Source organism: Taeniopygia guttata, chromosome 5 (genome assembly GCF_048771995.1).
Source record: "Taeniopygia guttata chromosome 5, bTaeGut7.mat, whole genome shotgun sequence".
In the NCBI taxonomy this organism is placed as follows: Eukaryota; Metazoa; Chordata; class Aves; order Passeriformes; family Estrildidae; genus Taeniopygia; species Taeniopygia guttata.
This window is the reverse complement of record NC_133030.1, coordinates 42,775,772-42,797,576: the sequence shown is the minus strand read 5'-3', so window position 1 is coordinate 42,797,576 and position 21,805 is coordinate 42,775,772. Positions and strand designations below refer to the sequence as shown.

Genomic DNA, 21,805 nt, shown 5'->3' with positions numbered 1-21,805 from the left:
TTCAAGAGCTTACTAAGCTCTTCAGTGTGTGATCTTACTGGAAACTTATGTTGATGTTAGTGCAGTAACACTGATATGGCTTTCCATGTCAAGCACAGAGCTGGAATCATCCACTTCAACTTGGGGAGAAAGCATATCCCCAAAACAGGAGATAGACTAAGCCATGAAGGATGCAGAAAAGACAGCTGGTGTGTGAGAGAAAGAGGGTCAAGCTTGGCTGAAAAAGGCAACTTAAAGCTTCAGGTCTCCAAGAGAGGGGTTATCTTCATTGTTCGTCATCCTTACTTGGAATAACAAGACCAGTAGTGGTTAGACAAATGGGCATATATTCAACAGTTCAAAATGCACAGGCATACTGAACATCACTAACTAGTCTTCCAGAGAAAGCTCTTCTCTCTTTGGGATGGCCCGATTTTGCCCTCATAATTCCAGGTTTTTTATTTTTACTGTTTTGTAGAGGCTGCATAGGTGGCTGGAATTCACTCTGTAGAGCAGTAAATTCTATTTCTATATTGTGTTTTGTCTCAGTAGCAAGGCTGTTCTATTTTACAATTTCTTTAGGGGTCTCAAAAAAATGTCATAAAATCTTGGAGGATTGTTTCTTTAGAATTTGTTTTTTACTCCCAGTTTTTCCTACTCTGAGTCTTGCTGTTTCCATGCTTCATCATTATAATCTAAAAATTATAATTCCAAGTTCAATCTCTTCTCAAAATTTTTATTGTGAAAGAAATAGTGCTGTTTTCTTACAGTGTAATTGTCTTTCTTAAGCTCCCTCTTATAATGCAAATTTCATAATTTAATGAACCACCCATTTTTTGGTAAACTTTCTATCTCCAGTGGATACAGAGAAGATTTAAATTCCTCTAAAGCCCAACTTCCAAAGGAAACAAGGCTTAAGAGATCACACTGTCCATGACAGTCTTCATCTGTCTATTTTACTTATTCCTCACAATAAGTTTTGAATTGAACCTCTCACTCACAAATAAATATACCTGAAAGATATGCAGGGATCTTAAATGTGCTAGGTCCCATCAATTTCCCTGGACAGAAATGACAGTTTTTCAGTATAGCTCTGAGTGAAAGATTACTCATCTCACCACTTGCTGGAGAGACAAAAAGTCCTGAAAAGGGGATGCATGAATGTCTTTGTTGTGGGGAGAAGTCTGACTGGAGTTTACCTGTTTTGATATGCAGCGTAGTAAATTCAGCACAAGACATGAATCTCTAGCAAGCTGGGGTTCATTCATCCCCCTGCTCACAAATCTGCTTGTAATGGCTTCAGTAGGTGCTTTCAGGATTCCCCAGACATGCTCAGTGGAGTTCCACCTGCTATGTGAATTTGTGTGTTTCTTTCTATTGCTTTCTTTTAGACAGAACTTGCCTTGTCCACTGAATACTCACACTTTCCCCAATTTGCTTGTGCTCTTAATCATAGGGTATCTTTAGCAGTGCATTCTGTTTAAGTGTCTGTGTCCATGGTTACCATTCACAGCAGGAGGGGAGGTCCTCAGATCCTAGAGCTAATTTTCTTCACAGTGGCTGGTATGGGGCTGTGTTTTGGATTTGTGCTGAACGCAGGGTTAATAGGTAGTAAGATGTTTTTCTTATTGCTGGGCAGGGCTTACACAGAGCCAAGGCCTTTTCTACTTTCTGTACTGCTAAGCTGGTGAGGAAGTTGGGAGGAGACTCAGCCAGGACAGATGACACCAACAGATCAAAGGGATATTCCACACCATGTGACATCATGCTCAGTATTTGAAAAGGGGGGAAGAAAGAGGAAAAGGGAATGTTTGGAGTGATGGTGTTTGTCTTCCCAAGTCTTTGTTACATGTGATGGGGTTCTGATCTCCTGGAGACAGCTGAGCACCCGCCTGCCATGGGAAGCAGTGAATCTATTCCTTGTTTTGCTTTGCTTGTGTGTGTGGCTTTTGCTTTTCCTCTTAAACTGTTTTTATCTCGATCTGTGAGTTATCTCACTTTTACTCTTCTGATTTTGTCCCTGATCACACTGGTGATCTCCCTGATCACACTTAGGGGAGTGAGTGAGTGGCTGCTTGGAGCTTGGTTGCTGGCTGAGGTTAAATCATGACAGTTGCTAAAAGTTTTAGAACAGCTTGAGAGAGAGCATTTGCTAAAGAAGGAGATTACAAACAGTATGCAGAGTAGGAAGTTGAGAAAGCCTGTATATGAATCCTTACTGTGTTTGGCCTTGGAAGTCCCTTCCCTTGCCGAGTCTCAGTTTCCCCAGATGCAGGCTAAGAACAGTAACAGCTATCTGTGTCTCTTGCCATTAGTGGAGTAAAATGAGATGTGCTTGCCAGCGGAAGAATCAGCGACTATTGTTCTTGTTCTGTTAAAGAGAATTGGGACTTCAGCAGGATATGCTTTCACTGGAGTTTAGCAGGAATTACTTTCCAGTGCCCCCTAATATTGAGAGGAACGATCTGTCAGAACTGTAGTGCTTGAAAGTCCTTCCTGGCTCAGGCACACAGGTTCACTGGGTGTCATGTTTTCTGTTTGATTCAGTGTGGGAACACGGCCAACTTGGGTCATAGAAGGAGACAATAGGGAGCTGGTAAAGGCAAAACTGGGCATGATACCCCATTCCGTTCTTAATTCTGTGCTGACCAGTAACCTTTTCCTCACTACCAAGCCTTGGACTACAATAAGAGCAGCTACACTGGGCAGAACACTTATTCATCAAACCTGGTCCTCAGGAAGCTTGACAGGGGTGATTGTTTGGAAGCCTTGCATTTACAAGTTACTGCCATTGTCCTGGTGACCTCCTACTGTGAGAGGATGGTAAGATGAGGTGAGCCACAGGAAGGGATTTTTATGCTCCTTTGCAGGAAGGCAAAGCTTTGTGGGGAATCTGAATCTGGGGAGCACTGAATGGTATCTGATACTGTGATACTCATCTTCTGCAGTACTTCTTCCTGTCTTAGAGCAGTGTCCCATAGTACCCTTTGATAATTACTAGAGTAGTGTGAGAGAAGTTCATGATCATCTAGAGCTCTGTAATCCACATCCTCTTACAGGTCTTCTACACTGGCATCCAGTGCTGTCCTGATCCTGTCTATTGAACTCAATGCTCTATGGAGCAGCCGAAGTTCTCAGCTAACTGAAGAGAAATGATTGCCTCTTTCTCCCCTGCCCTTTTCTGCAGGGACCTGGGGAAGATGAATTGGTCTGTTGATTCAGAGCAGAAGAAACTTGATTGTTGTGTGCTTCTCTGGAAAATGACCACATTGGCCTGTGCCCACATCTTGGTGTTTGCTGGTTTCACTGCTCTGACAGCATGAAAGATGTTTGGTTTTGTTCCTAATGCTGTTATCATTTATCATCCTCTTGTAAAGTCAGAACCTGCTGCTCACACGTCCTCCCTCTGTGTTAGGTTTTCTGCTCCCCCTCCACTCCTGCCCTGGTAGAGAAACTGCTTGTATGCCAGAAACAAACTGTCTGTCCACTGGGTACTAGAAAAGACACAGGATCCTTTTTGCTCCCTGAAATCACAGTTGTGTTTAATGGTGATGGTTTGACTGGGTTTTGGTTCTTAGGTTTTGGAGGAGCAGCTCCAATCATGGAGTGGAGAGCTGATAGTAACCTTATTTTATCCCATAAAGATGGTAGTTGGTCCTGAATCCAGGGCACTCTTCTATAGCTGGTGCCTGTGGAAAGACCTAATCATTCGATGTTAGAGATGGTGAAGGGGATGCAGTGTGTAAAATCCCTATCCTTCAGCTGAGTAAGTATCTCAAAGCTGCTTGGGCTATAGCATGCATGTGTCTGAGCTGTGGAATATGTGGGGCTAACACATGACATAAAGAGCATCCTGCCATCTTCTGTCTTGTATGCATGTCCCCATATAATCCATAAGCAGCCCTCTAACTGCAGATCAATGGTACATCAATTTCTGTGGATAAGCTGAAATAATTCAAAAAGAAGCAGAAATATCTGCTAGGACTTGGAGATGACTTGGAGAGGGTGAAGGAAGGAGACTTATCATTCATCCTTTCATTCTCTCCGGCTGTTTTCAGATAGCAACAGCCTGAAACCTACAAAAATGTAGTTTGGGACTAGAGGTGTGCAGCACACTGCTACTGTTTGTGGTGTTAACATGGACTATGGTGAAAGATTTGTTTCTCCTCCCTTCCTTGCTGCACTCCTGGTTCAGCAGTAATTAGTCTTATCTCTAGAAGCCTACAAACATTGTACTGTGTTTCTAGAAATATTGTGAACACCCTGTATGGGATTTTTCACCCACCTTGGAGAGCCAGACTGTCATGAGCCAAGCCAGACTGCTTGCGGAAGGACCAGCTCAGTGAGGTTTTTAATGATGGGAGCTCCTATTGTGGGAAGAATGGTGTCTGGTGTCCTAGTGGTTTAGAGGCACATACATCACAAATCTGCAGCTGGGATGGTGGCACCTTCTCTGATGTCAAGTTCTTCATGGACCAGAGTGGCCCTATACTTTCTAGGAAAGCAAAAGTTACTTTTCACTGTCTGGTATCCCTGGACATTGCTTCTTACGTGAACTCTTTGTAATTCTGTGTTGCTTGGCAGCCAGACGTGCACTTGTGGGAATTGTTGCATCAAATTGGCTTCCTAACAGAGCACTAGCTTTGCTCTTGCTAGGTGGAGAAGGATTTTGATAGGTATTGGAGCTCATGCAGAAGCCCATTTTGATATAAAATCTTCCCGTAAGCAGAATGATTTCATTCCATGGGCAGGCCATCATCCTTTTCCTATACACCTGCCAGAGTTGCCAGCATTAGACTCTTACTATCCTTATTTATAGAGCAATATAAAGGTTCTGAGCATTTTACAGATACATAAAAGAGAAGATTCTTTCTCTTCAAGATGCTGACAGTAGTATCTTGTATATATTGGAGAGATGGGACAATAACTCATGTTCTGAGGAGGACTAACATAGAGCAAGAAGAGTTCAGAGCAGAAGTCTGTGACAGGAGGCTGTGAGAAGAGGGAAGATATTGGCAACAATTTGGTGCAGGAAGCAGGTCTGGGTGATATGGCCAGGGACATGATGAGAAAAGCTGAGAGAAGGTGGCAATAGAAGTCTTAGAACTTGAATAGTAAGAGAAGGGGAGCTAAGGAGCAGTAAAACTGCTATTGATGAATGGATTAAAACCAGCCTATCAATCAGTGCCCTGTTCCTTTTCTGCTCTCAGCACTGAGAAGATTGAGAACTTCTGCACCCTCCCTGCTCTCCTTCTACTGCTCTGGTTGCTGAGAAAGACAGGGAATTATGACTTCAGTAGCAGTGTCTGCCAGAATGAGACAAGGGCTGAAGTTCACTTGCAGTTGGTACAATGAGAGTTTTGGTGTTTTTTCCCTAGTGACTCTTGGGGTCTGTGTACAATGTGTTTCACTCCTCCTTCATGACATGCTAAACAAATAATAGTTTCTATGCAACTCTAGTTTCTTGTGTCTGTGGGTCCCCTATTTTAGGTCCATATAAGCTTAACTGCAGTGGAGTTGCATGTTTTTTTACTTCTCCTTCATGGATTAATGTTCCTTGTGACTACAAACCACAAGTCAGCAATGTCATCTGTTCAAGTCAGTGCCTGTGGTCTGCACTGACCTTCCTCCACAAGTATGATAATGATTGTGGGAGAAGGCTACAAGTTTTTCCTTTTTGGGTCTGTGGTAATGGGCAACAGCTGCTAGATTGAAAGACACCCTTGTCCTCCCCCCTCACCTCCCTCCCTGACTCTGTGCTCAACTGGGGCTAAGTAGTCCTGCTGCCTTTTATTAATCTTCTCCTGGGACAGCACTATCAGTGGCCCATCAGCGTTCAACATGCCCCCAGTCACTCGCGCTCTTGATTAGGGCAGTGAGGAGTGACTTACAGGGGCTGTGTTTGCATACAGTGATTGATGCTGGTACCTCCTCTAAACACATCCACATTTTGCATTTTAAACAAAGCAATTGCTGTAGAGCTGCTCTCTGTCGCTCTGTGGGATTCCCAGTACCAGCATAGGAAGTACCTACCCTTTCTTGAAATGGCCTCTCCTTCTCAGAGGACACTGCAGCGGGACCAGAAGGTCACTGACCCCACCTTATGTTTGAGGGTATGTCACTAAAACCTATTGTGTGTCCTGACTTGTGAAGTGGCTTGTGGAGAGTTCTGGGCTCTGTGGTCAATGTCACACGGTTGGTAGGCTTTCACCAAGGAGGTCAAGCTCATGGGGGTACATAGCCTGAAGCCTCCTGAGTTTCCCAGTCTTTCCTTGTCAGATTTCAAGATCAAAGTAGGCTTTCACCATATTCACCACTGTCTCTTGGGAATACATAAGCTGACTGCACCATGGAGCACTGAATGAATGTGTGTGTTATCCACAAGCATTTTTCATATTATATGTATGTATTATATGTACATATTATACATGTACACCCCTCCCCCCATATGTATGTATATTAAAAAATCCATCTTGCAAATTGTCTAAAGAAGCAACAGGTACCATACTTTATTACAGTTCTACTGTGGATTTTTTAGCAGGGTGTGTCCAAGTGAAATTTTGATTTGGAGGGAGGTGTCCTAAACCATGTCTCTGAAGATGAAAGTGTACAAGGGAGGAAATGGGTGTGTTTAACTTCTGTTTGAAGAAAAGACAAAAGGAGCAACAAAAAACCCCCCAAAACCCCTGTGATGATACTGCTGGTATCACAGATTGCTTTTCAAAGTGGTGGTTTTTTTATCTTATTTATTATATGCTAAGTGTTTCCTTTTTTTCAAAACAGAAGGAAATTTACCTGGAAAGTACCCCCCTTTGAACAGCAACAGAAATTTGTCTGTAGTTGAGGCTATGAGTCCCTTGGAGCAGGCACTCAGTCCTTCCCTTTGTCCCTGGGGTGCAGGGATCATTGTGGAGGCTAAATAAACAAATATCACTTATATCCGCTGTCTAGTGGTCCCAGAAAGAATGGCTCTAGAGGCCCAGTGCTGTTTGCCTTGCAGGTTGTCTGCTGCACTGTGAAGGTTTAACACCTTCAACAAAACTCAGAGGCTTGCTGGCACAGTGTTCCAGCGAGGGCCAGAAGAGTTTTGATAAGGTTTAGTAGGAAATACCTGTTTTCACTCATTCCTGTCAATACTTTCTCATCGTCGTGCTTATCTTAAAGGACTTGCCATGTGCTGCTAATTGCCATTTCACATCTGAAAACTTAATGGCTGTGCAAAACCAGGCACTTCAGCATTGGCTCACACTGTCTGGTTCTGTAGACATGGGAGATCCATGGTGAAGTTGGCCCTTTTATCTCCTGCCACATCATATTAATTTTGCAAATGTGACAAGCTCCGCTTTGCAAAAATAACATATTGCCCATGTCGTGTTCTATTTAATATTGTATTCAAATGGTCCAAGTGCTCAGCAACGTGGGCTGGGGGAATGGCTCTGCAGACTTCTTTGTCACTTGAGTGGCAGCTGGCTTCCAGGAGTAATTATAGCTGTTCTGTGCTGTGGCACACCAAACCTCTTGGGGATTAGTGAGGCATCAGGTGCATGGTGACTGAGAGGCAAGAACAGAGATGGTCCAGTTCCCAAGCCATAAAGGTCATAATCTTTAGAAATCCTGATATCCACTTAGACTTTGGACTTCAGTGGAAAGGAAGCATTGCAGTGACCTTGCAGAGAGCATTCTAATTTTCCATAAATCCAAACAGAGAAATTTAGACCTTAGGAGTTTGAAAGTGAATTGCATTGCCATCATGTGGATACACAGAAGCTAACGTCTAGTCAGAAAAATTCTGGAACCCTCATTTATTAGTTAGAAATAAAAACAAAGTTATGATAGTTATGAAAGTTAAGTCAGAATGCTTATCAAAATGTGGAATGAAATTATAATAACAATTTAACTGTGGTACTGTCCAAGTAAACACTGAAGTTAGTTTGACCCAAGTAATACAGGTTATTAATATGAATAAGAGTCTAACATGTTCATTAATGTCACTACTTAGTGACATTTGGGGCTTACAGAATTAGGTGTTAGAAACATTAGTAATTAGAAAATTAATATGCAAAATAGCTAAAGTGGTACAGGATGAACATGATTCTTTTATGTCTTCTTCAGGATAGTATTTCCAGACACAGAACTCCATGAAGAGGTGTTAGGGAAAATCCTATCTGCTCTGCTTGAACCATTAAAGCTGTTAAAAGTGGTAGTTCCTTTCACTTCTAATTAAGTAAATGTGATTTTATGTAGCAATTGCAGTACCAGAAGCAAACCTGCCAAATTAATGAGTGTTTATTAGGCTCTATGTAATCTTAAATTAATCTAAGTTAACAATGGCTACTCAAGATAGGGTAGGTTTGCAAATACTCATGGTGCAAAGATCTCAACAGAAGATGTGAAACTTTAATAGTACCTGTCTATGCTCTTTCAGGGCATGTCAACTTCAGGCTGAGTGCCTGTGTGCCTCCAGCTTAGGTTTTTGCAGGACACATACCTGTGCTCTTGAGTTTTCTGGTTGGGATCTTCTACTACTCTGCCTCTAGCCTTTGATGTTTGCCCATGGTTAAGAACCTAGCATATTGCCTGGCTGTGCCAGAAGAAACCCCTGCTGGTTTCTGTCTTCTGCTTCAAGCCCCCCTGCTCCCAGTTCTTCAAGTGGAGCATCCTCTGTATCTATCACATGCTCTGCTCCTGACTCGTCACCTCCTGGCTGTGCCCTCAACAGTCTGGCCGCAGCTTGGCCAGCATCTTTCATAGGTCACTGCTACCTCCCATGACTTGTTCAGAAAAAGGTGTTGTGCTGCAATATAAAAGCAAATCCTGAGGCAGGCACAGAACTGCTGGATCATCTCTTCAGTGTATCTTAGTAGGGAAACTGAAGAGGTGATCTGGCCTTTCGTTTGATCTTAAGACTCCATCTGGATCAGGAATCATATAAGGGTTTGTGTAGAAAACTCTTTGCTAGAATGTTCTTACAGGTGTTTACATGGCTTAACATGGTAAAGCACAGTTTGCAGTGGTTTAGGCAACTGTCCTCCTAGAATATATAGTTCTTGTCTGTTAAGACTGGGACAAGTGAGAGACTGATGACTGATCACTGGAACATCATGTAGGATTTCTGCTATTGCCACTTTTCTCTGTAGTACCCACAATGGCAATAGAGTTATGACATGAATAAACAAAAATATTTCTCTATGCAATTTTCCCCCAGGACAGAATTGGGTGGAAAGAAGGAAGATGCAAATACTTTTATTTCTGCAGGACATAGCCAAATGCACAAAACGTAGAGAAGAGTAACCTAAGCAGGAGAATTCAAAAGACTCAACAGGATTTTTAAAGTAGTAAGAAACAGTGGAAAGAGGGCAAGGACACTGGAGCAAAACTAAATGAATTATTTGTGATAGTCCTTCCCTGTGATTCTAATTTTACTTGATAATTCAACCAATTTACCTGATTCGGAGTAAAGTTCAGTGGTCTGTGACTTTTCAGATCATCCCAAATGCCTTTTTTAGAACAACTTACAGCATTTGCTACCCTTCATTACTCCAGTATAACAGATGACTTTAATGAGAGAATTCATATCTTCAGCAGCTCAGCCACTTCCATTCAAAACTCCTACAGATCTCTTGGATGTACATGACACACTGTGCTGGTGATTTATCTGTTATTTAGCAGCTTGTTCCAACATCTTACCTCCTGACACTTTGGTGTCTCATCTTCATTACTTGGAAAGGGTCATTCTAGGAGAGATGTCTCTCCAGTGGGTCTCTCTCTGGTGCAGTCTGGCACAGAGAAGCACCATCTTTTGATGTCTGGGCAAGTACTTGTCTTTAAGGCCCGCTTCTCTTTCTTGTGTGCTGCAGAGACACAGCCGTCTCTTCTCCACAGATAAGAGCACTAGGAACTACATGGATGTGGGAACAGGAGACACCCTGTGTCTCAGAAAAATTTATATGAGTTGAGCTGCATTTCAGCAGCTGCAATTTTTGCTGCTGGGAAGCAGTTCCAGAACTTCTAACACTCCTCACTCTATCTTTTTTTGCTCCTGGCTATCAAAACACAGATTTAGGGTAATAGGTTAAATTCTGCTTTTTAGATGAAGAGATGATTAGATATTTGGAAGATTAGATATTAAGAAGAAATCCTTTACTGTGAGGGTGATGAAGCACTGGACCAGGTTTCCCAGAGAAGCTGTGGCTGCCACATCCCTGGAAGTGTTCATGACCAAGCTGGATAGGATTTTAGGCAACCTGGTCTGGTAGAAGATGTCCCTGCACATGGTGAGGGGTTTAAACTAGTCCCCTTCCAACACAAACCATTCTATGATTCTGTGATTCTGTGATCCAACAGAAAATAATATTGTGCCCATGTCTCCCTACTCCCATTAAGAAGTGGAGGCTGGGGACTGTGAAGGGGAGAAGTAACAGAAGAGAGATTGATTATTTATTTATTTGACCTGCTTAGCAGCAGTAGCTGTGAAGCATAAAGCTATCTGCAAAGGATGATTGATTCCTCATCAAAGTCTGAAGCACAGAGAGGCCATGGTACTGCTTAATGTTCCCTTTGTGTTATTATTATTTTTTTTTCTCTCCTGTTTTTTTCAGAGGTACTATGTGTTCCTGACTTGCTGGGTAGCTAGTTACCTGATGAGTGCTCATGGAAGAGATGATTATTTCATTTCTCCATCATGGGTAGGATGTTACGCCAATACTTTTGTGAAAGACATCTAGCCAGCTCTGCTTACCTTGTGAAGCATTGTCCCAGTGCAATTACTTGCTCTCTCTTGGTATCTAAAAGGTGAATTGCAACTATTCATAGACATAGACCAGACAGTTTCTGTTGCAGTTTCTGTTCTTTGACTTTTTTGAGTCTGCCAGATGAACAATTTGTGCCACGCAGAGCCAGATTCAGTGAAAAGGGCATTTGCTGTGATGACCTGTGTGAGAATTAATGTAATAACCAGCAGAGTATGGGAACTGCTACCAAGGAGGTGACAGCATCAGCACTTAGCATGATGTCACTGACAACCTGGGGGTAAGTTATTTTTTCCTTGTATTGGAACAAATAACACACACAGCAGGCCAGTATGTAGCCTGCTTGTGGAGATACCTTAGCTTGTGCAAATGTCCAGAGGATTGACAGGAGCAGCCTAGCAACACGCTCTAGGACACAGCAATCACAAGTTCCAGAATGAGTCATTGTTGCACACTTTTGTGAACATGCTCCATGTGAAAGCAATACCCAAAGAAAATTGTCAGGTCCCAGTCCAAGCTAATTTAGCCAACACAATGATTAGGTTTCCCAGAATTTGAGAAGTCACAGGTATCTTCTGTATTAGGTTTTCAGTCACTTTTTACTTATTTGCAAGCCCCATTCCTTGGGGAAGAAGAGGTGAGCCAGGGGCCTGCTGTGTGTGCAGTGAGCAGCCATAGAATGAAAAGGATCCTGCCCAAAATGCTTGCAATAGGGAATGGATGTCGGGAGGAAGTGCTGAGCTAGAATGGTGTTACCAGTGTATAGCTCAGTGTGCTGGGCAGAGGTGTTATCCAGCTGCAATCTCTCTTACAGTGTTCAGAATACACTCAAGGTATATTTCTCTCACACACTTTTACCCTGCTTGCAGCACAGGCTGGTGGGCTCAGAGGAGATCTGCAAAATGGTGTCACATTTGCTCATCTATCAATTAAAATCCTACATAGTATTTTTAGAATTATTATAATAACATTATCATTTTGATAAACTCAAAGCATTTTATTTGCCTGTCCTTAGAGGTTTTGTTTATCCCTTACTCATTTTTACATGCTGATACCCAGTTCTAAGGTAGTCTAGGAATTTTCTTTTTCTTTTAAAAAGGTGGTCTCTTGATTCAAGCAAATTGAGAAACAGAGCCTAATGTATGTCCAGGCAGGCTTTGTTCCTTTTCACTGGTTGTTCTCTCATGTTTACATTTCTAGGCACATTTAGAAGATATCTACGATTTATTTATAAAAGGTTTTTATTTTCTGTGATCATTTATGGCGAATTTAATAGTTTTCTATAATTGCTATAACTCAGTTTGGATTAATAACTATTTGCAAAGGAAACACAGCATCATGGGAATGCAACCGTTCTAGTTAAAGCACTGACAACACCACATGTGGCTGTGTGCTGTCCTGCTGCAAGGCCTCACTGGCTTATGCTGGCAGGATTTTGAGGTTCTCTTGAGTTGTGCAGTGGGGCCTGAGGTGAATGTGGTATTTCTCTGATTTGGCATAGTTTGTCTAATTAACTAGAGCTGCTGCAGCAGCTGCTGTGATCTAATCTGGCTGCGGACATAAGCTTAAAATGATAGGAAAGGATAACGTGACCTAAAGGGCATCAAAAGTGTAATTTTACAAATATCCTCCTGTAGGCCTTCCTTTGGTTTGGAGAATGTAATTTAGGTGCATTTCTTGCACTTCTTGCAGCACTGGAAAACCAGGACATGTGAGGAAAGATTCAGCAATGGAGAACAATAAACACTATTCGCTGGGGTGACTTTCTTTCCAAGTGGAGGGTGTCCAGAGCAGTGATCTGGCTGCCAGCCACAGGGGCCTTGTTTTTAGGGAAGCTGGAACAGTCTATCCCACCAGAGATCTGGAGAAGTTCAGTGTGATTGGCAGCCACAGGGGATGCCACTTGTGGCCTCCTCATCCACATATTTCTGCAGTGTGCCAGAAACAGGACAGGAGGAGGGATCCAGGAGACTGTCTAGTAGCGTAAAAACCAAAAACCAAAACATATCCAAGCTAGCCAGGGAAACAGGCTGGATGACAGCAGGAACCTTAGAGCTGTGATGAAAAGAAGAAATGTGCAGAAGGAGTGATTTAGGGTTTTCTGCAGCTAGAGAAAGTGAGTCTGAGCTAGAAGAGCTCAAGACAGAAGAAGAGCTGGGGATAGCACCCCTCAAAGTTTGTGCCAATGCTGGAAGCATCACTACCTTAGGACCCTGCTGAACTTCTGTGGTGTAATGACAAAACCAATGGGGCACATACGTGATTACCTGAATCTTGCTACAAGGGTTCATTAGATTAAAAATTATCTGATGAAACCATACTCCCTAAGACTGACCCAGAGGATCAGTGATTTGTAGTAGCAGTAACTACTGAGAAAAATAATACAAGGGTTTGGTTGATGTGTTTGAGTTTAATAATGTAAATAGTAATATAAAATTATTTGCAGCATTGACTGCTTTCAGTGTTGGGATGGAAAAGAATTTGCAATTCTGGAAATGCAATTATTGAAGGTGATTATAATTTTGGCTTCAGTTAAATAATTTTCATTCCAAGTATAACACTCTCCACTCCAATGAGATTATTTATAACTTATGTATTGCACTTGAATTAATTGGCATATGGTACAAATTAACCCCTCTCAAAAATATGATTTATGTGCTTTGTTCTAACTGATCTATTAAATGCAGCTTTGTTTTATGTTGATTCTTGCCAATTTAGGCAAAGCGATTTGAGTTTACACTGTCCTGGCTTCTCTTTATCTGATCACTGCCCTGCTTTTTATAATTTAACAATTGCAATTATGTCAGGCATATACGATAAAGCTTATTGAAAATATAATGTTAGTTTCTTAAAATCAGAGAAAAAATATATAATAATTTCATTCATCAAAATAATGAACTTTTTTCTGAGCCTTTTTATAGAATGGTCAATGTGCTGATTTTAAGCACTTAAAGAAGTAAGCGGTTGGTATTTCTGAATTAAGCAAGCTGGGACTTCTAAACAGAAATCAACTTCTTCCTGTGCAATAGGAAGAAATACATTCAAAATTTCTTTTGTTCAATATATAAAGGAATGCCTTAAAACATACAGGGTTTAAAACATTCATTTGCATTATAATAAAATTATTATATCAGAAAAGGTGCCTTATTAGTTTCCTGTTTTTCAGGTGGATGAAAAAGGGAAAAAGATTGAGGAAAAGACTGCGTCCATATAAAGGAGGAAGGATTCCAACCTGTTATTAGGAAAACGTGATTTAGTTAGGCTAATCTTGTTTCTAAGTTACTTTGAAGGCAATTGTGAGCTCCAGTAGTGCTGTGAATGAAAACATAACTAAATAATGCAACGAGTGTGTACATTTGTGTGTAGCTATCTACAGCAAGAGGGGTCTCTGTATGTCTGTGTATCTCAGGTAGGGATTAGATTTTTGTACTTGTCTTTAAAGCATCAAGATCAAGTGATGGAAGGCAGCCATTTGCCTTTCTCATTGTCACATTTTCCTGACTTAATTGGTGCTGAATGTTCCCAGGGAAGGGGTAGGACTGGCAGCCACACTTCCTCCCTGAGAAGGAATGACTGTGGGTGACATCAAGACGCCTAGAAGATTGTGAAGGAAAATTGAGCAGGATCTTTGATCCTTCAATTTAAGGATCTTTGATCCTTAAATTGCTGTGAGACTTAACTATACCTTTTTTCCATGTTTTTACATTCTTCTCTAGTCATCTGCTGCTGGCCATGTTAGCAGAGAGGGATAGTGGGGTAAATGGGTCTGGGGTCTGAACTAACCCAGATGTTCCTGCATGTGCTGTGTGTGCTGCCAAGAGATGGTTGCAGTAGGCATGTGACTCATTAGATTTATGAAGCTCTGAAGCACTGGAGTCTTTAGCAAAACTGTGATATGTCACTGGTAGCTGTTTTCTTTCTTCTGCTTTTCTTGCACAAGATGCTTTGAGCCTCTAACCAGATCTGATCTTTCCTGTGACTTCACTTCTACTTATAATTATTTGGGTGCTGCTGCTCTCAGCACACTGCTAGGTTAGTCCTCCTACTCCCCAGGCACAGGTGTTCTGCTTTTCCCATAGTGTCATTTTAAAAATGTTGCAATGGGAGAAAATGTCTTTCTAAAGAAAGCCAGGCACACAGTGTAAGCTCTCTAGCTTTCCATTACTGGAAGTTGAACATTAAAGTTTTCTTTACCTCAACCAATGTTTGCTTTGATTTCCTGTGTAATACCTTGACCTGAAAGAGAAAAATCATCATAGAATGATAGAATAGCCTGAGTTGGAAGGGACAATTCTCTTGCTGGTTTTCCTTTTATTTTGTGTGTAGGTAGCCACAAGAAACTACTGCAGTCATGTTTTAATATAAGAGCATGTTTAGTTAAGCATGCCCTTAATTTTGGTGAGGGAAATTTTGTTTCAACTTTGTTTAGAGAACTCAACATTGATTAGTAAAGAAACCTGTTTCCCTCTCCAGCTAATCAGAGAAATTAGAGTATTTTCCTAGTATTTCCTGTGAAGCTGTAAGAGGAAATATCAGAGTTGGCCTCAGTTTCTCTCAATGCTTACTATGAAGACAACCCCCTTCTCTTTCTTTCTTTGATTCCAGTGTGAGTGAACACTAGTAAGCGAAGCAAGGAAAGCCTCAAACAAACCTAGACAAAGAAGGATGCCCAGGAAATGCCAGTAAGGCAGCCACAACTTCAAAGTAAGGGACTGAGAAATGCTAACAGCCCTTGAATGGTGTTGGAAGGGTGGTGCTCAAGCTCTCTGTAGTCTGCCAGCTATCCTTACCAATCTCTTGACACTGTCAGCTTCAGTGCCACACAAACTTTTCAGAATCCTAAAAGCCACACATTTACATCCCTTTGCTATATTTAATCTGAAGTATGGTCTGTTTTAAAGTCCTATTGAGGTGGCCAAATCCAAACCATCTGCAAATGCTACAACATCGAGAGGACTTATGCACACAATAGAGGAGGACTGTATGTGACTGTGAGCTGCTGTGTGAACTTGGAAGGGGGTTGCGTTGGTTCCAAGATTGCATCTGTCACAGTCAGGGTGCAGCTGACTGTGGGGCTGGGGCTAGCTGTTTCCAATGTAGAAAAAGCTTGTCACACTTCATGTCCCACTACAGCTCTGTGCTCATCTTGTTTTTTCATTCAGGCTCGTTTTTAGCCCATGGCCTTTCCCATTGACCACCACTAATTCAGCCACCACCTCCTCTTCAGAGGGCAGGCTGAGCAGCCTCTTGATTGCCTGGTTTGATGCAACATGCCAGTGAGTGCCACTGCCTGAAAGAAGGACATTAGCAGTGTTGGCTGAGGTGTGTTGGAGCTGCTTAGACAGGGTGGGATGGTGTCTGGTACTTGATAGAATCAGAGGTAGAACAAAAACCTGGGGTCCTTGTTTCTCACATCTCTGCCTAGTTAGCAGAGGGCATTTTCTTTTGCTTTCTCAAGCAGCTATGAGCTTTCCCTCTTGCACCACCTGACCACCAGATCAATGTGAATGCCACAGCTTTAGCACTTTCATCCACTTCATAAGCACTGGACAGCTGCTGTAATGCTTGCAACACTCATGATGTCACTGCTGGGTTTAAGCCAGTGGTCTATTTTATGATTAGAGGTTTTTCTTCACTGGAACAACTTCAAGATTTTTTCATCACTAGCTCCTGTTTATCCCTTGGACCACTGAAGTGTAGAACATGGAAAGAAAAGGAGTGAGGGGGAGAAATAAACTGGTCTGTGGCAGAGACTGGCAACAGTGCCTGTCTTAAAAGTTCTCTGCAAAACTCATCTCACAAAAACTCAGAACCTTGCTGAGAATTTTCTTCTTATATGGAAAAACATGAAATGAGCATTTCTAAGTGAGAGGGCTGGGGTTTTCCTGCTCTTCTGCAGCAAATACAGACAGATCATGCTTTCCACCCACTGGCCTTTTCTGTGGAGCCATTTGCATCCCGAGGGACAGAACAGAGCAGCTCACAATAAACACTACTCTGTCTGCATTAGTTTTTACATTTCTTTTATTTCTTGTTTCTGTTTGAAATGACCTGTACCACAGGAATACAATTTATTTAACAGGTTGTTATTTTTTTAGGAGCAGATAATAGTTAAGTAGATACTGTTTATTTCACTGACTGTCTATGACTCTCTGCATAATTCTCACAGCCTCTATCTCTCTCTGGCTTCTCCATGAAACCCAGCCACAAGAACAACAGAGCAGCCTTTGGCCATACGATTGATTATAGCTTGTGGATACAAAGTGGAAGCTCTGTTTTCTTAGCTCCAATTGGTTATAAAAGCTCAACATGTTACATTCTAGGGTCTTTCTCAATTCCTTGCCCCTCTAATAGCTGCTTACATGTTTCTGGTGAAGCATGTTTTATTTTATATATTTATAATAGATTTAAAAAAAAAAAAGATGGCATAGCTTACAAAGAGAAAAATAATGCCCCCTTAGCATGAGCAATACTGCAAGGTTCTGATTGTTGTGGGGACATTTCTTGTAGCTTCACAGTTTTGCTGCGAGGTGTAATGCCCAAGTTTCCCCAGAAACTTAAAATCAGAGTGATAATTTACCTTTTAATTGATCCCCATGAAATTTGTTTTGTATTACAGGTCAGACACTGCTGTTCCCAGAGAAGAATGTGCCTAAAACAGAAAAGCTGGTCACTTGGGAAGAACTGCCTTTTGTAGTAGCTGACAGGTACATGGTTTCTGTTATCCATACATGCAAATCAGGGGCTGGAGCTGCTTTTACCATAGTTGCTGGTGTGGGTTTATTCACTATCACTTATACAATGTCCTCTACTGCTTCTCTTTTCTTTAAGTCATGGAGCCCATCTGTGTCCCAAGGCTCAAGCTCCATCATCTTTTGCCCCATGAAGAAGGACAGCTGTATCATGCTGACTTTGTGAATCCTACATTACAAATGAGCAGCACAGAGTATAAAACTCATCTCCTAGTTCATGTCTCACCTTCCATATCCCCAGACCTTTTTGTAAGAGACTGTGAGCATTCAAAGACCTAAGCAGTTGCTGAAGCTTCATTTCCTACTTCAAAGTGCATAGGTGGGACTACACTGTTACAGTCCTCTGTAATCCCAGCCCATTGTGTAGCTGGAAATGCTCCTCAGCTGTTTCAGTGTGGTAGTACTAGTGATGCACAGCAGATCAGAGTAACTGGGAAGAGATGATTGTGATTCTTGCACTTGTTTGAAGGGCTCGAGAGACCTGACCTGTTTCCCAGTTTAGGATGGTACAAACCTTTGGAGGGTTAAATCTAGACAGGTGTTTGTGTCCCAGTTCCTGGGGAAGAGTTTGCATTCCTTGGTTAGAGAGTTTAATATATCCTAAGTACTGTCTGCTTCACTTCCTATTTCAGAAGAAATGCAAACATTTTCCTGCATATTATCTTCAAGCAATGGGGAATATTTGGATGGCCTCCAGCATTATGCAGCTTTAATGGAAAAAGAAATTCCTGGAAAAAAATGTATTTGGTATCTTCATAATGCTGTGCCAAGGCAAGAGTTGCCTCCATCATGTAGCCCTAACCTAAATATCCAGCAGTCTCTGTGAGCTGGAAGGTAACTCGGCAGCTCTCCATGTTTTGTAGATAGTTTCCTGTTATGGAGAGCAGGCCTGAGTTCAAATACAACAAAGCTAAAAGAGCCTTTTGGGTTTTTTTTTTGGGTAGAGTTGGGTTTTTTTGGTGGGGGGAGGTTGGGCAAGTGTGTTGGTGTGTAAGTGACCTTTCTGGCAGGGCCTAACAGAGTAAGAATTGCTTCTTAGGATCTCAGACCATTTTGGGACAGCTACCTTTGCACAGCAGGCTGGGACACAATGTGCTGCAGCTCAGCTGGGTGGGATTTGGCAGCATTGCAGCAGTGCTCAAGCGAGTCAAACTTACAGGTGATAATGCAACCCAGCACATCTGTGAAAACAATTATACCACAGCCAGAAAGAGTCTCTCGAGTGCAGCACATGGCAAGCTGGCTCTGTAATGGTGGCATGTGTTTCACTTTGGTCCCTCAGTCACAGATGGGTACAGGGATCATGAGTGCAACCAAAAGCCTCTCATTTTCTCCCCAGCTGCCTCTGGGAGGGAGTGGGGGAGAGAAGCACAAGTATCCACTCGAAGCACAAGGCTACTGTGTAATTGCTGCTGCTGGGAGTGCAGAAGGAGTCCCAGTTCCAATGTGCCTTCTGACCCTTAGGTCTCTGGTGATTTACTAATATGCCTGAAGCAAGACAATTCCTTTATCAAGTGAGTACAAAATGAGTGACTGTGTAGCATAGGAAGAACTCAAAGGAGATGGAATGGAACTAACTTAGGTACAAGGTGTGGGCTGGCTATGAGAGCTGAGAGGTCACCATGCCAGCACCCCTGTGTCTGAACCCATGCCAGGGCAGGGTTCTGCAGTACTGACAGCCCTGCTGGGACACATTCTGCTCCAGCAAAAAACAAGCACCCAGTGTCTCTGATAGCACACCTCAACCTTACTTTGGAAGACTTCCTCCTGAGGGCAATTTACTCCTCTGACACACCACCTTTCTCCTGGGGAAGCCAGGAAGGGGTGGAAGCCTGAGGAGAACAGACTCAAGAGAGTTAGTGGTGTCTCAAATGTAGATCAGAGGTTTTTTCTCACCACTAGTGCCATGCTGCTGACCACAAAAAAAGAGAATACACTCACGTTTTGTCAGCTCAGGATGGCTTAAAACTAAGTGACCTAGAAAATAGCTTCAGAGAACACCAACAGTCAGTTATGTCAGTTGCCTACATTCCCCTCTGGCTACTGGGAATGCAGCAGTTATGGCTTAGGCAGCAGATCTAAACAAGGTCTTGGAGACAGCAGGAACCTGGTTACATAAGAGTAAATAAACACTCTCCCTGTTCTTCTCCCACCACCTTAAGGTCAGGTATTTGCTTTCTGATCAGCAAGAGAACCTCTTATCAGCCTCAGGTAAAATTTATGCTAGCTCTTTTCCTGCTTTTGAGGATAATGGGATGAGGCAGGGGAAGACAGTAGTTGGAGTATTAGGGGTTTCATGCCATCCTCTAATTTATTTCCCTAGGCTGCCACAAGAAAGCAATCTCTCAGGCTCTAGAGATACCTTCTTTGAAAAGCAGTGCCCTTGATTCCTAACTAGAATTTGGCAATAAGCCTAAAGTCTCTGTGGAGCCAAAGAGCTCTAATGAAGTCTAGGAAAGATCTGGTTGGGGGTGTATTTATACTTGGGCAGTAACCATGCAGACAAAGCCTTGTGTTCTCTGCCACAAGGAACAGGTGGGGAATGGCACTCAGCTGAGCTGAAGAGGCAGGTGTGATACACTATGGGGTGAAAAGTGTGGAAGAACTGTAGTTAGCACCACATAGGAGAGGATGCAGAGGTTATCAAGTCAACCCAGCACTGAAGCATAACATCAGGCTCTTTTCTCTTGCCATTTGGGAAAGACTTGCATTTTCTCAGGGACATACATCCTACCTCTTCAGGGGCCTGCGGGGATTGTACATGGGAGGGACTAGCCAGGCGTAATGACACACTGTACAAGGTCGCAGAATATTTTACACAGTTAGGAGCATCTTTCCCAGTTAGAAGTGGGGCTTGTATGTACAAGTGTTAGAGGAGTCTGGGAGGCAGCCTTTTTGTTCAGGAGAGGTCCAGCAACATTGTTCTCCAGAGAAGCATCTACTCTATGGTAAGAGATAAAGGTGACAAAAAGAAGGACCGTGGCTGCTTCCCTTTCTAACTGACCCCTCATAACACTAGCAGATAAAGTTTATATTGACTCTATTCTTCCTCTCTTCCTGCTTCTGTCCTCACTCCCCCTCCAGAACTGGCAGAGGGAGCTGGGGAGCTGACAGCTGGACAGCGCTGAGAGCATCACTGATCAGAGGGGCTGAGCCCCCATGATGCCTCAACAAGTGCAAGAGCATAATCTGGTATTTCCCACAGAGAAAACAACGAAAAAAAGAGAAACAGGTGACTGATTAAAAGTTTCCCCCCTCCTGTACACAAGATTCTGCAGTCACGCCGACAGATAGACATTAAATAATTCTTCCATAATAAATGCTTGGAGATAAAAGCCGGCGGTGGCTGCTGCTGCTGTTTGGATTGCTCCGTTGTCTGCATCTTTGTTTCTAGTTTGTTCCCTGGCCACTGTTGGCTGGTGCTGGGGCTGTCAGACCTTTGCCTCTAGCATTTCTAGGAAGAGTTTATGCATGGGCACCTTGCCCTGCAGTTTGATGCTGTAGAAGTGCTGCACAGCTTTAGCAGCCGTCTGCCGCAGGAGGGGCAAGGTCAGGAGCAGCTTGCCTGCTCGCCGGGGCTCCTCATTGCGCTGACTCAGCTCGTAGTCCTGCAGGGCTTCGTGGAGAAGGTCCTGGAGTTTCTGCACTGCATCCATGTCCTCTATGTGCATGGAGTCTGTGGTGAGGGAGAAAAGACAGCAAACAGACAAGTCAGACATGAGAAAGGAAATCCTTTATGGTTCTGAAGCTAATGATGTTTTCTTTCCTTCTTATCTGTTATTGTGGGGGCTTTTTGGGTTGTTTTTGTTCCCCCCTGGCAGGGGGTGAGGGTTGTTGTTTGATTTGTTTCTTAAGCATAAAAAACCAGCTAGCTGGCTGGTGTGGTGCTGCTGCATGAAGTTTGGCAGCAGCCCAGTGTGCTGGGCATAGCAGTGCAGGGACAGTAGGGTTGCCAGGGGCAGGAGGGTGACACACGTGCCCTGTGTGCTGCCCATTTTTCCAGCCACCCCAATGCAATGCAGGGGTCAGGCAGGGCCTTTTGTGATTTGCACTTTCACTTGCCCTCCATGCTCCTTATGGGGAGAGTCACCCTGCAAGGGGCAGCAGCTGCTGTGCTGCCGCTTGGGAGCAATCTCATTAAGAATAATTAACGCTGCTACAGTGCTTCATCTGTCTAAACTGCCTAATTGCCGTGCAGCTGCTGAGGGTGTCAGCAAGACAGAAAAGCCCCAGTAGGTCACAACCAGTGTGCCCAGGGGTGCTGCCAGACCCACCTTTGTGCAGATGCCCCTGTTTTCAGAGACTGCCAGCAGCTGCTCAAGGAGC

The 21,805-nt window shown here is 43.0% G+C and overlaps 1 protein-coding gene across 3 annotated transcripts in view; it reads right to left on the bottom strand.

The window, feature by feature from the left end:
• Nucleotides 1–7,766: 7,766 nt before the first annotated feature.
• ESRRB (estrogen related receptor beta) overlaps nucleotides 7,767–21,805 on the bottom strand; it is a 137,753-nt gene continuing 123,714 nt past the window's right edge. For all 3 annotated transcript variants that reach the window (XM_030274740.4, XM_072930288.1, XM_041716812.2), the window contains one exon: nucleotides 7,767–21,155. In XM_030274740.4, the coding sequence (XP_030130600.4) occupies nucleotides 20,911–21,155 (245 nt within the window). In that variant the 3' untranslated portion in view covers nucleotides 7,767–20,910. The remainder of the gene's footprint in view (nucleotides 21,156–21,805) is intronic.